Source organism: Urocitellus parryii, chromosome 3 (genome assembly GCF_045843805.1).
Source record: "Urocitellus parryii isolate mUroPar1 chromosome 3, mUroPar1.hap1, whole genome shotgun sequence".
Lineage (NCBI taxonomy): Eukaryota > Metazoa > Chordata > Mammalia > Rodentia > Sciuridae > Urocitellus > Urocitellus parryii.
The window spans coordinates 169164504-169178215 of record NC_135533.1 but is presented as its reverse complement, the minus strand read 5'-3'; the positions used below and the strand labels follow the sequence as shown (position 1 = coordinate 169178215).

The 13712-nt window shown below is 40.2% G+C and overlaps 1 protein-coding gene across 4 annotated transcripts in view; it reads left to right on the top strand.

Moving 5' to 3' along the window:
- The window catches only part of Pxk (PX domain containing serine/threonine kinase like), a 76220-nt gene that overhangs the window by 20143 nt on the left and 42365 nt on the right, over positions 1 to 13712 (top strand). For all 4 annotated transcript variants that reach the window (XM_077796196.1, XM_077796195.1, XM_077796197.1 and 1 more), the window contains 2 exons: positions 7435 to 7485; positions 9625 to 9672. In XM_077796196.1, coding sequence (XP_077652322.1) covers positions 7435 to 7485; positions 9625 to 9672 — 99 coding nt within the window. The remainder of the gene's footprint in view (positions 1 to 7434; positions 7486 to 9624; positions 9673 to 13712) is intronic.

Sequence of the window (13712 nt, the reverse complement as noted above, 5' to 3'; positions counted from 1 at the left end):
AGCTTGGGAGACAGAGGCAGGAGGATCCCAGGTTCTAAGCCAGTTTTATCCATTTAGCCAGGCCCTAACCAACTCTGCAGGACCCTGTCTTTAAATAAAATATAAAATAGGGCTGCAGATATGGCTCAGTGGTCAAATACCCCTTGTTCCAATCCCCAATACCAAAAAGAAAAAAAAAATACACCACCAGTAGCCAAGTGCATTCCGCAAGTAGATGTGAATGTGCTACAGATGGTATTGCCTGTGGACTGTGGAACAAGGGCAGCTGATGACAGAAGTAACTCCTAACCTCAACCTGTGGCCTAGGCCTCTGTAGACTGAGGTGATCTGGTACTTTGGACCTTGGCACTTTGACATTTGGGGTCAGTTCTTTGTTATGGTGGCTGTCCTATTTGTATAATAGCATTCTTGGCCTCAGTTTATATTCCCTTCCCCTACCATGATAATCAAAAACTTCTCCAGACAACAGATGTGGTGGTGAGCACATCTGTAATCCCAGTGACTTGGGAGACTGAGGCAGGAGGATTACAAGTCGGAGACCAGCCTCAGCAATTTAGCAAGGCCCTAAGCAACTTTGTGAGACCCTGTCTCAAAATAAAAAATAAAAAGGCCTGGGGATATGGCTCAGTGGTTAAGCACCCCTAGTTTCTTTTTTTTTTTTTTTTAATTATTATTATTTTTTTAGTTGTCAATGAACCTTTATTTTATTTATTGATATGCGGTGCTGAGAATCGAACCAGTGCCTCACACATACTAGGCAAGTTCTCTGCCACTGAGCCACAATCCCAGCCCAGCACCCCTAGTTTCAACCCCCAATATAAAAAAAAAAGTCTTTAAATGTCACGTAGAAGCAGAATCACCCTTTTTTACCACCCTTCCCCTACCCCTTTTTTTTGAGAATACTGACTTAAACATATTTTGAGTCTCTTGGCAGAAACAGTAAGTAGAATGTCATTTTGGGACGTCACAGCCTGACATAAGGACCCAAGCACTGTTTATAGCTACGGCTTCCCTTCTGCCAGATACTGCCCCAATCATTATTGGGGGCTATTTTGCAGCCAAGTTTATATTTTTAATAAACCTCAACTACATGTGTGGAGAGGGAAGGAGCGGCCTGCAGTGCCTTTCTGGACAAACTGCACATTTCTTTTTTTTTTTTTTTTTAACTTTTTTTTTTTTTAAATATTTATTTATTTATTTTTTAGTTCTCGGCGGACACAACATCTTTGTTTGTATGTGGTGCTGAGGATCGAACCCGGGCCGCACGCATGCCAGGCGAGCACGCTACCGCTTGAGCCACATCCCCAGCCCCAACTGCACATTTCTTGATGAGAGTTCTATCCCCAGCACGAACCAAGCTCAGACTGTGAACATGAGAGTGCTTGATTCACGTTCACAGGTGGTAACAACATCTTATAAAACACATATCCAAACTTTGAACTGAAAAGTAAGTAAGGCAGGCCAGCAATGCCTAGCCAACACCTACCAACTGCCCAACACTGAGCTGGAATTTTAAAAATTCACATATTCCTCTGATAAATGAAGCAATGGATGCTCAAACTAATTTTTGAGATTTAATATTTCTCCTTTTCCTTCCTTCCTCCCTCCTTCCCCCCTCCCCATCCTTCCTTTCTTTCCCTCCTTCCATCATTCCTTCCCTCCTCCTCTCTCTCCTTCCCTCCCTCTCCTTTTTTCTTTCTTCCTTTCTTCCTTGAGATCAAACCCAGAGGCACTCAACCACTGAGCCACATCCTCAGCCCCTTTTATTTTTTATTTATTACTTTGAGACAGGGTCTTGCTAAGTTGCTTAGGGCCTCACTAAGTAGCTAGAAGCTAGCTTTGAACTTGTCATCCTCCTGCTTCAGCCTCATGAACAGCTGGGATTATAGGCATGTGCCACCCTAACCATCTCCTCCCCTACTTTAGACGTAAAAAGAAAAATCTAAGTATATTGTTAGGAATTACTCAATTAAATGTGCTAATTTATATCTCTACTTATTAGAAATATAAAAGATCAGAAAATTTGGCAGTGTAACAGCCCAGAGCAGAGAACAGTTCAAAGCAAAGGACTGATTTCCCAGTGTAAGACTGTCAGATATTTTTAGCATTTTGTTTTTATATATTCAGAATTAATTGCATTAGTGTGTTGCTTAAGAAATTTGCCATACTACACAAATCAGTTTTGAAATAATTATTTTATAACCCCATATGAAACCCACTAAGTATGGCACCAGGTACACAGTTGTTGTTTCACTCATAATAATTGAGTGAATCTTATTGAATATACCATTTTTTTTTTTTTTTTGGTACCAGGGATTGAACCTAGCAGCACTTAACTACTAGGCCACATCCCCAACCCTTCTTTTGTTTTATTTAGAGACAGGGTCTCGCTAAGTTACTTAAGGCCTCATTAAGTTACTGAAGCTGACTTTTTGACTCGAAGCTGACTTTTTGCTTCAGCCTCCCAAGTCACTGGGATTGCCACTGTACCTGGCTATACTGTCCTTCACGTATAGGCAGGAGTTTATGCTTCTGTGGACTTTATCAGCCTTTGCCGATAGAATGGAAATGAATGGTAGTGTAATAAGGTCAGTTTTAAAATCCAGTTGCCAGGTTAACAATGCTTCTTTGGCTTTATTTTCTAAATAATCTACTTAAGTCAGTGAGATTAATTCAGTAGAAAAGATTTGTGGAGTACTGTATTGAACATTTGTTGAGTAGTGACTAAGTAATGCCTAATTCATTCCACCTAAAATTAGTATAACAATTCTGAGCATTTGAAGAAAAAAATGTTAACATTCTTTATATGATTTAATCCATACCTTGTGAAATCCTTGTTTGTCTCTGTAGGAGATTGTACTGAGTCTAGGTTTCTTGCTTATTTATTAATAAGAATTACCTGGGGAGGCTATTGAAACTTCTAATACCTAAGTTGTGTGTGTGTGTGTGTGTATGTGTGTGTGTGTGTTTCCTAGAGATTCTGATCTAACAGATTTGATGCAGGCCTGGGAATATATTCAAATACACCACCTTGCCTGATGATTTTTATGATTGGGCAGGTTTGAGGGTCAGGAGATTTGTTTTCTTCGGGAAATGGCCTTGGTGCATATCTATTATATCTTTTTACTTGTTAATCATAGTCTTTCATAGCTGACTGGATATAAAATGCATACTTTGAACACTAAAAATCATAGTCTTCTGACTAATAGACATCTAGTTTTGAATGTCTGCATTTTGCTTAGTTTTAAATTAAACTTTATACTTGAGATAATTATAGATTCATGTGCAGCTATAAGAAATAATGCAGTGTGATCCATATACCCATATACTTCAATTTCTCCCAATGATAGCATCTTCCAAAAACTATAATATGATACACAATCACGATATTGACATCGATGCAAAATAGAGAACATTGCCATCCCTCATTTGGTCCTTCTACAGACACATCCACTTCCCTCACCCACCAAGCCCCTATCCTCACCTTAACTCTTAGCAACCACTACTCTGTTCTTCATCTCTATAATTTTGTGATTTCAAGAAAATGATATAAATGGAATCATTCAGATATAACATTATGGGATTGGCTTTCTTCACTCAGCATAATTCTCTGGAGAGTCATCCAAGTTGTGTGTATCAATATTTCATTCATGTTTGTGTGTAGTATTCCATGGTATGGATATAGCAGAATTTAACCACCCATTGAGAAAGGTCTGTCTGTTTCTGCTTGGGCACTATCAGTAGTCAAACTGCTATGAATATAGATATATAATGGATATTCATATACTTACTTTTTTGGGGAGGAGGGTACCAGGAATTGAACCCAGAGATACTTAACCATTGAGCCCCAACCCCAGTAATTTTTATTTTTTATTTAAAGACAGGGTGTCACTGAATTGCTTAGAGTCTCACTAAATTTCTAAGATTGGCCTTGATCTCAAAATCCTCCTTCCTCATCCTCCCTAGCCACTGGGATTGCAGGTGTGCCACTACACCCAGCATATACTTATTTATTGATGCAAAGGACTTTTGTACCCTGAGGCCTTGTTAAAATTAATTATTAGTTCAAGGAAGTTTTTTGTAGATTCCTTGAGATTTTCTACATATATTTTCATGCCACCTGCAAATAGAACCTGTTTATTTCTTCCATTTGACCCATATACTTTTTGGAACTGTGTTGAATGAGAACAGTGAGCACAGACATCTTGCCTTGTTCCTATCTTAGGGGGAAATGTTGTCTTTCACCATCCAGTGTGTTATCTCTAGGAGATTTGTAGAAGCTTTTTATCAGATTGACAAAGTTATCCTCTATTCCTATTTTTCTGAAAGTTTTTATCATGAAAGGGTGCTGAATTTTGTCAAACAGTTTTTCTGTATCTTTCTTTTTCTTTTTTGGTACCAGGGATTGAACCCAGGGGTGTTTAATCCTTGAACCACATCCCAGCCCTTTTTTATTTTTCATTTTGAGACAGGGTCTCTCTGAATTGCTTAGGGCCTTGCTAAATTGCTGAGGCTGACCTCCAACTTGCAACCCTCCTGCTTCAGCCTCCAAAGTTGCTGGGATTATAGGCATGTGCCACCATGCCCAGCTTCTGCATCATCTTATTAGTTATAAAGATAGCAAATTTATCCTCTTCATATTTAGTGGTTTCGAGGAAGTGGTCTGTTTCATCTGAGTTGTGATTTTTTTCTTCAGCTCATTATGGCAGATTATATTGATTGATTTTTGAATAATGAATCAGCTTTACATCCCTGGAATAAGCTCGTATAATATATGTATATCTGTCTATATGTACACATATATTTTCTTTACATGCTAGGCAAGTGCGCTACCATTGAGCTACTTCCCCAGATCTCTTTTTACATATTGTTAAGTTCTAATATTTGCTAATATTTTGATAAGACCAGGCATGGTGGCACATATCTGTAATCCCAGAGGCTCAGGAGGCTGAGACAGGAGTATCATGAGTTCAATGCCAGTCTCAGCAAGGGCAAGGCTCTAAGCAATTCAGTGAGACTCTGTCTCTAAACAAAAAAATACAAAATAGGGCTGGGGATGTGGCTCCGTGGTAAAGTGCTCCTGAGTTCAATCTTGGGTACCAAAAAAAAAAAAAAAAAAATGGTAAGGATTTTTGAGCCCATGTTCATGAATGATATTGGTCTATAGTTCTTTTTTTGTAGCATCTTTAGTTTGAGGTGGGGTAATACTAGCTTCATCAAATAAATTGGGAACTACTTCTTCCACATCTGTTTTCCAGAAGCATTTGTGTAGAATTGGTGTGAATTTTTAAACATTTGCAGAATTCTCCCATGAAAGCTTCAAGCTGAGATAATTCTTTGGGGGGAGTTTTTACATTATGAGGTCAACTTTCTTATTAGTTATAAAGATAGCAAATTTATCCACTTCATATTGGTGAGTTGTGGTCCTTAGTGGTTTCGAGGAAGTGGTCTGTTTCGTCTAAGTGGTCGAATTTCCGTGGGTAGATGTGTTCATGTCACCCTCTGATCCTTGCAGAGTCTGGAGTCTGAGTGACAGCCTGTTTCATTCCTGATGTCTGTCATTTGTGTCTTACCTTTCTTTCCTGTCAGCTTTATTAGAAGTTTGTCAAGTTTTTGGTTTTGTCAAAGAATTGGTTTTTAATTTCACTGGTTTTCTCTTTTCAAATTTCATTGATTTCTGCTTTTATCTGTATTTTATTTTCTTCCTTCTCCTTGCTTCAAGTTGATTATGATCCTTTGTTAGGCTCTTGGGGCAGAGCTTGGAGTATTGATGTGATACTTTTCTCTTTTCTTACAAAAGCATTTAGTGCTTAAATTTCCCTTTTAGCACTACTTGAGCTGTGTCTCCTAAATTTTGCTCTATTGTTGTAGCAGAGGAAAAGTTTCTTCAGCTCTCCTAGAGTTCTTGACTATGTCTGAAGAAACTGACAAATCAAATTAATAGGAAAAACATAACAAATTTGTTTAATCATTTTTACATGACACTGGAGCCTTCGGAAAAATGAAGACCCAAAGTCTCAAGGGAAACTCTTCCCCTACCCGCAACACTAGGACAGGGGATAGAACCAGATGCTCTATCACTGAGCTACATCCCCACCCCTTTTTAAAATTTTTGAGATAGAGTCTCTTTAAGTCTTTGAGGCTGGCCTCAAACTTGCAATCTCTTGCCTCAGCCTCCTGTCACTGGGTTTACAGGCATGGGCCATTGTGCCTATCAGAACTATTTTTATGATTAGGTTCAATGAAGAATGAATAGCCATTTATGCATGTGATTGGACATATATGTTCTATGGTATAAGACTAAATGGGAAAGCCCTGCAAGGCTTAGTTCAGATCCTTCTTAGCCTTTCTCAGTGGCATTCCTCCCTCCCAGGTCAAGAGCTGAACCCTTCTGACATGAGGGTCTTGTGAGCTATTATTAGACAAGGTAGATCAAAGAATTTCTTTACAGCCACACAAACATTTAGGGGAAGAGTGGTGTAATACTTTTAGGTTTTATAACTGGCTTTTGGAGGAGAGGGGCTCTAGTTTCTGTGGCCTCCCCTGGGGGAGGAAAAGGGCAGGAGACAGATTTTGCTTCTGGTCATTTCCCTCAATTCAAAGTATTTAGTACAGCAAGGCACCATAATTTGGGGTGTCTTGTTCTGAGCCCAAACATTGTGTTATTTTTCTGTTCAGTGGGTTTTTTGTTTGTTTGTTTGTTTTTCTCTTGAGATTTCTTTGACCCATGGATTATTTAGAAGTATGTGATTTAGTTTTAAACTGTTTGGAGATTTTTCCTTTTATCTTTGTTGTTGGTTAAGCTTGGTGAGGTTTTTTTTTTTTTTAAGGCTCAGGATGTGGTCTGTATTGGTTATGCTGCACAGTCACTTGAAAGAAAAGAATGTGTAATTTTCTGTTATTGGATGGAGTATTCTACAAATGCTAATTAAATCCAGTTGGTTGACCATATTCTTAGGTTTTTCTATATCTTAACTGGTTTTCTGTTTAATTCTTCCTGCCACATCCCTACCATTTTTTTTTATATTTTATTTAGAGACATGGTCTCACTAAGTTGCTTAGGGACTCCTTAAGTCACTGAGGCTGGCTTTGAACTTGCAGTCCTCTTGCCTCAGCCTCCTGAGCTGCTGGGATTATAGGCATGCCCTTCTGCACTTGGCTCGCTCTCTTTTTCAGTGCTTGATGTTGAACCTTGGGACTTGCCCATGCTAGGCCAGCTCTGTACCACTGAACTATATCTCCTGTTCAATAAGCAGAAAGATTTTGAACATTATGGTGATGCTCAAAAAGTTTCGGATTTTGGATATTAGATTTGCAGGCAATAGCTCAACTTGTTGTTTTCTTTGCTCTGAAGTCTACTTTATTTGATATTTTTACTTGTTTCTGATTCTATGGTTTTATAACTGAGGCTCTTCCTCTCTCCCCCATCTTTAGGAATATATCATTCGGGTGCAAAGAGGAATTTCTGCAGAAAACAGCTGGCAGGTAAGCACTTTTTATCAACTAGAAATAGGTTTGAACTTGTCACCAAAACCCTGACTTAGGCCATCTAAAAACTGGAAAAATCAGAACATTCATAAATATAAATCATATTCTTTTAGCTATAAGCTGTTAGCTTTCCTTCATTTAAAATTTTTTTCTTTATTGCTACATATTAATTATTCGGAATAGTGAGTTTCATAGTGGAATATTCAGATATGCATATAACATAAGTACTTCCCCTTATCCTCCCATCCTCTCTCTTGGGTCCCTTTCCTCTACCCTAATGGAAACCTTTGACTTTAAAACAAGTATCATAAAAAGTTTTTCTGTTTCCAGTTGTTTGGTTATATTATATACAGGGTTGCTAGGAAGAATATCTAGGAATTTGTTTTCTGGCTCAAACCAGAAGAAGCAGGACCCCTACAGCCATGATTCAGGTGGGTGGGGTTAGAGGGAGTTCAGTTCACAGAAAGGGGAGTCAGTGTCCTGACTATTGTATGGTTAGGTCACTGCATTTCATGGATGCCCAAGTCCACTCCTGGGCCACTCCTAGTGCTAGCTCCCCCACTGTCCGTAAGGGAGGGTCTTCTTGGAGCCCCCAGCTCTTCTGTCCCCAGTGGTGGCTTCAGAGAGAAAACACTTCCTAGACAGATCTAGAAGTCTTTCCCATTCCAGTTGACTTGTCGTTCTGAATGGGGCCATTTCTTTCCTGTTTGCTTCTGTCTTGGTTTTGCAATGTTGGGTTTTGGACATACTAGGCAATTGCTCTACCTCTGAGCTACGTCCCCAGCCTCTGTTGTTTTAATAGTTACATGTACCATTCCACCTCTTTCCAAAAATGTAAACTTGTCCTTCAGAGCTCAGCTTGAACTTGATCTTCCACCATTTGCAGTTTCTTTCTTTCTTTTTTTTTAATACCTTTATTTTATTTTTATGTGGTGCTGAGGATTGAACCCAGCACCTTGCATGTGCTAAGCCTCTGCCACTAGCCACAACCCCAGGCCCCCTCATGCAGTTTCTTGTCTCTCCCCATGCAGTCTGACCACAGTGGCCACACTTAAATCTTTCCTTTGCCTAGAATTTTAAATTGCTGTTTGTTTAAATAATTATTTCATTTAACATCTATTGAGCATATTAAGGGTTCAGCACTGCTTCAAGTGCGAATGCCTTAATATTCACTTAATCCTTTAAAACCAGTCCTGTGTAGTAGAATTACCCCTTTTTTACGTTTGAGAGCTTAACCAACTTGTCCAAGTTCACACTTAGATGTTTGGCAGAATAGGTTTGAATTTTGCATAATCTCTGGGGGTAGCCACTGTACAATTTTTGCTTTTTTGCTCTTATCAGAGATGGCCTTAAATTTAACTTTTTCATGTGGATGTAGCAAGCAGTACCAACAGCAAGATCCTACCAGAAAAATCATGCGGGGGTGCAGTTTTCTAGATCCACGGTTTTCTAGATCCATTAGCAGCCTGGGAGTGCTGGGCGAAAATGGACTCTTAGGCCCACCCTACACCTGCTGAATTAGATTATTCCTGAGAGAGGTTCTGGATATTCCCAGGCAATTCTTCTGCATACCAACATTTGACAACCCCAATAAAGGCTGAGAGTGGATCTATTCAAAAGTGAAATAATCCCTTACCAAGAACCTTGGAATGATTAATGGCATCAGTACAACTAAGAAATAATGTAGACAATGAAAGGTGGACTGTCTGCCAAGAGGGAAAGCCTGAGAAATCAGGTGAGATGTGGCAGTCTTTCCTGCAGGTGTAATCCAGTCTCTAGAGTGATAGGCTATCTCCTTGGGAGTTTGATCCAGGGGAAGGATAATATGGCCTCAGAACTGAACCCTTCCTTTTGAGACTAAGCTTAGTAAAACTTCATTTATTTACTAATTTTGAAAATCATTAATTCATGTACTTGTTAATGTCTTGTAAGTTTGCCTGGCATTAACCAGTTTCCCATAGCCCAGCCAACTCAGGGCTTATTTTCTGAGCCTGTCAAATAAAACAGAGGAAGACCAAGAGGTCCTCTTCCTCTTAGCATAAAGTCCTCAGCACTGGAATGCCAGTAAATAGTTCATAAGGCAATGGAAAGGGATGTCTTTGCAGAATCAAAACACTGTTGTCTTGTCTCTTACAGATTGTTAGAAGATACAGTGACTTTGATTTACTGAACAACAGCTTGCAGGTAAGTGTTTTGAAACTCTAGTGACACACATTGCTTTGGGTATCTTAGAAACTGGTTGGAAATGGTGTGTTTGTCAGCTTCCCATCATTATAACAAAATACCTGAGATAATCAGTTATAAAGGGGAAAGGTTTATGGTAGCTCTCAGTTTGGGGGATTTCAGTCCATAATCAGTTGGCCCTATTGCTTTGGCCTGCCTTACTGCTGGGAGACAAGAGAAAACATGACAGGGGGGCAGGGTCTCATACTTCCCTTCAAGAGCCTATCCCTAGTGACCTCTCAACTAGGGCCCACCTCTTAAAGGTTTTACCACCTCTCAGCAGTGCCACCCTGGGGACAAGCCTTTAGCACATAGAGCTTTGGGGGACACTCACAATCCAAACTACAGCAAACAGCAATATCAGGAACAAGAAATTAACAAATTTTCCTGACAAAGGAAATCAATTCATATTTTAAACAGATGACTAGTGGCTCTAAAAATAAACTTTTGAGAAGGGACTTGTGATTTATAATTAATATTCCCCTTGCAAGTGAGTCTCTTTGTGCCAGACCATATCCTTAATACAGCTTAGGTGCTGATGTAGCATCCCCATTTCACAGATCAGGACTGGTTATTTGAGCTGGGACCCTCAAACTCTCCACTGGACTGGGCTGTATAGTTAGCCTCCCAGATCAACACCTAATAGTAACAGCAGAGACAGCCTTTTTCAGTTTAACTTTTTTCTCTTAAATATGTATTTCTAAATCTCTCTGACGTGGATGTTCTAACCTGGTGGCCATAATGGAAAAGAGGATGAGCTGCAAAGTCTTGGTTTGCAAACAGCCAGTGCCTATAGTGGTTGCAGGCAGGGTCCTGGAGGGGCTTGAGCACCATTAGAAGTACTAGCTGTGTCATCCCAGGCAGGGTGGTCTGGAGATCACGGGGCCTGTGTCATTCCTCAGATTGGAGTGGTAACACAAGCCATTCTAGTTTGAACCAGAGAGCGCGGTCTGGCCAGCTCAGCCGGGAGGCAAAGGGCTGCTGCGTTCATGGGCGAGCTGGCCATCAGCCTGTTTCCTGAGTGACCTCTGATGCCGTCCTCAAAGGTCAGGAGAATGGCTGGCTGGCTGGCTGGCTGGCTGGCAGGGAGCGTGGTGCTTCTTTCCTTCCAAAGGCCACCTTTTATTGATTAGACTTCAGAAAATAGCATTTTAAGAGCCCAAACTTTACCGTTATTTACAACACTTACTGCCGAAAGCACAAGTGCCTTATTTTCCTTCTGGTTGAATTGGCCCAGCTATCTGCAAACCTGTGAGCAACTGCCATATTTGTCATACATTTGACACATGTTGTCCTTTTTTCTGGGGGTTGGGGGTGCTGGGGTTCAAACCAGCAGCTTGGGCGTACTGGGCAAGCTTTCTACCGCAGAGCCATATCCCCAGTCCCTGTCTTTTTTTATTTTAATTGTAGTATGGCTAATTTAAGTCTCTTGATAGCATATTGGCAGAGATTGAATTCTTCTCATTGATGGGCTTAATTGGTTTTATTTGTGGATTTTGATAGCGTATTCTTTGTGCTTAGATAAAAGCCAGGCCTGTGGTGACTTTGCAGATAAGCCACCGGGGTGCAGTTGATTCCAGGGGCAGATTTTCCCATCAAGTTCCCCCCACTGCAGCCATACAGTAATGTGAGCATCTTGGGAGTTAACCCTGGTCCTACCACGTGCTTCCATCTTTATTCACAAATGAATCTTTGCCCAGTATTGGATGATCTTTATACAGCGTCTTTTTGTCACAGCTGAGTAAAGATTATGGAGAAATATTTCCAAAAATTGAAACCGACTCCACCTAGCCTCTGAGAACAAGGGTAGGGGGGAGGATTTTTAGGTCTTATTTCTTTTACTTTGGGGATATAAGTTTGAATCTCTATGATATTCAATTGTGGCCTTTTTAATGGAGCAGAATTTTATTTTTGCTTCAGTGTAATTTTCTCTTTTAAAATGGGCACTTTCAATGTGCATCTTATTTCAAATGCAAATACCCACATGTATTGATGTTGGCTTGTGTGGCGCAGAACACAGCCAGACAGCCTTTCAGTGGGAGGTTTTTCTTGATCCAAGTAAACAAATAGAAGAAAGAACATACAGCTTCTTGGCAACACAATAATTTCAAAACAAACTCCATAAAACAGACCAAAAAGACACCAGAACCGCACGATGAAACTGTGACCAGGATTTTCAGTGTCCAATTACTCATTCAACAGACAAATGAGTTTCTGCTGAAGAAAGAGAAATATAATCTGGTGGAGTGGTGTCTGAATCCAACAGGAACATACCTCGGTGAAACTAACAAAGCAGAATTATATGTGCCACACAATATGGTTACATGAAAAGTCGAGAAAAGAAGATTGGAAGGAATATGCCAATGGTGACCCCCAAGTTGTGGGATTATGCGTTATGTTATTTTCTGGTTATTTATACTTTTCCTTACAAATAAGCTCCTGTGAGCTGTAATAAGGAGAAAAATAGAAAAAAGTCTGCATTTTCCAAAAATTCTGTAAGTGAACATATTTTGTGGTAACAATGAAGATAAATCATTTATCTTAAATAAATGCAAATAAACATCAAATCAGCAACCATCTAAGGAAATAGCATAAAACAAAGACAAAGGAGCAGGTGGTTGAGATGATGGGAAGGAACACAAACTTTGTCCCTTAGACTTGGGGAGGAACCCAGACTGCCCCTTACTAACATTGACACCTCTGTCTGTCATTTCTTCTCTTAGCTCCTTTTTTTTTTTTTTCTTATTTTGGTACTGGGAATTGAACTCAGGGGTGCTTAATCACTGAGCCACATCCCCAACCCTTTTTTTATATTTTATTTAGAGACAGGGTCTCACTGAGTTGCAAGTGCCTCACTAAGTTGCTGAGGCTGGCTTTGAACTTGCTATCCTCCTGCCCCAGCCTCCTGAGTCACTGGAATTACAGGCATGGGCCACCATACCCGGCTCCTCTTAGCTTCATTTTCTCCATCTGAAAAGAGTTGAACCTGGTGATTTCCAAGGTCTCACATAACACCAGAGTTTTGTGATTTGAATATTCCTGCCCGTCATTGACCTTGGAGAGACTTACTGTGCACTGGGAGGAAATTGGGACAAATTAACGGTCCACTGAGAGCTTAGAACTCCCTAGAATACTAACTAGATGATTGAAGGTAGTCGGCAGGTCATTAAGAACTGATGATAGAAGTGAGAGAGATGAACGATGAATGTTGGATGTTTTGTTTTCATCCAGATCCAAGCTAGTTTTCTTGACACTGTGGTATAGTTTGTTGTGTCATTTAGAGACCTCACTAGGCATCGATCAGATTGTGGGCTCTGGGCCCCACCTCAGGCTGTCACTGTGAATGGAACTCGGGACTTATCTCTGGGCTTTGCTGTTCTCCTTTCCTTCTGAAAGGAACTCAAGGCAATCCAGAGGGCTAGTTAAAGGAGAAGGTAGTGAAAGAGAGGTGCTGAGGCCCTGTGAGTCGTCTAGGAAATCTGGGCTCCGTCACTTTATCACTGTCTGTGCTAGTGTTATTTCCCCTCCCTTTTAGTCATTTTATATTCTAGATTTTATATTCTGTGATTGGGAAGCATTCTAGAAAGTCTAAGACAAAGCTGAAAGAGAAAATAAATGTCTCTTGAATGTTAATCTTCTATAAAAGGCAATATTTTATCTTTTTTTCTGGTACTGGAGATAGAACCCAGGGGCACTTCATCACTGCACTACCTCCCCAGCCCTTTTTGTTTTTCATTTTCAACTTGTGATCCTCCTGCTTCTGCCAAATAGCAGGAATGACAGGCCTATGACACCCTACTGGGCAAAAGGCATTTAAAAATGACACATGTTGCATAGTTTTATACTTCTAGGAATATTAACCTGAGATCTTCACATAGGGCAGAAAAACTACCTCCAGCCTATCTGACATAGTAGGGACACAGTAATTGCAGCTGTTGGCAAAAGAACTCTGATGATTTGGAAAAAGTCATGGGAGGTTTAGGCAGATCAGTACATTTTCC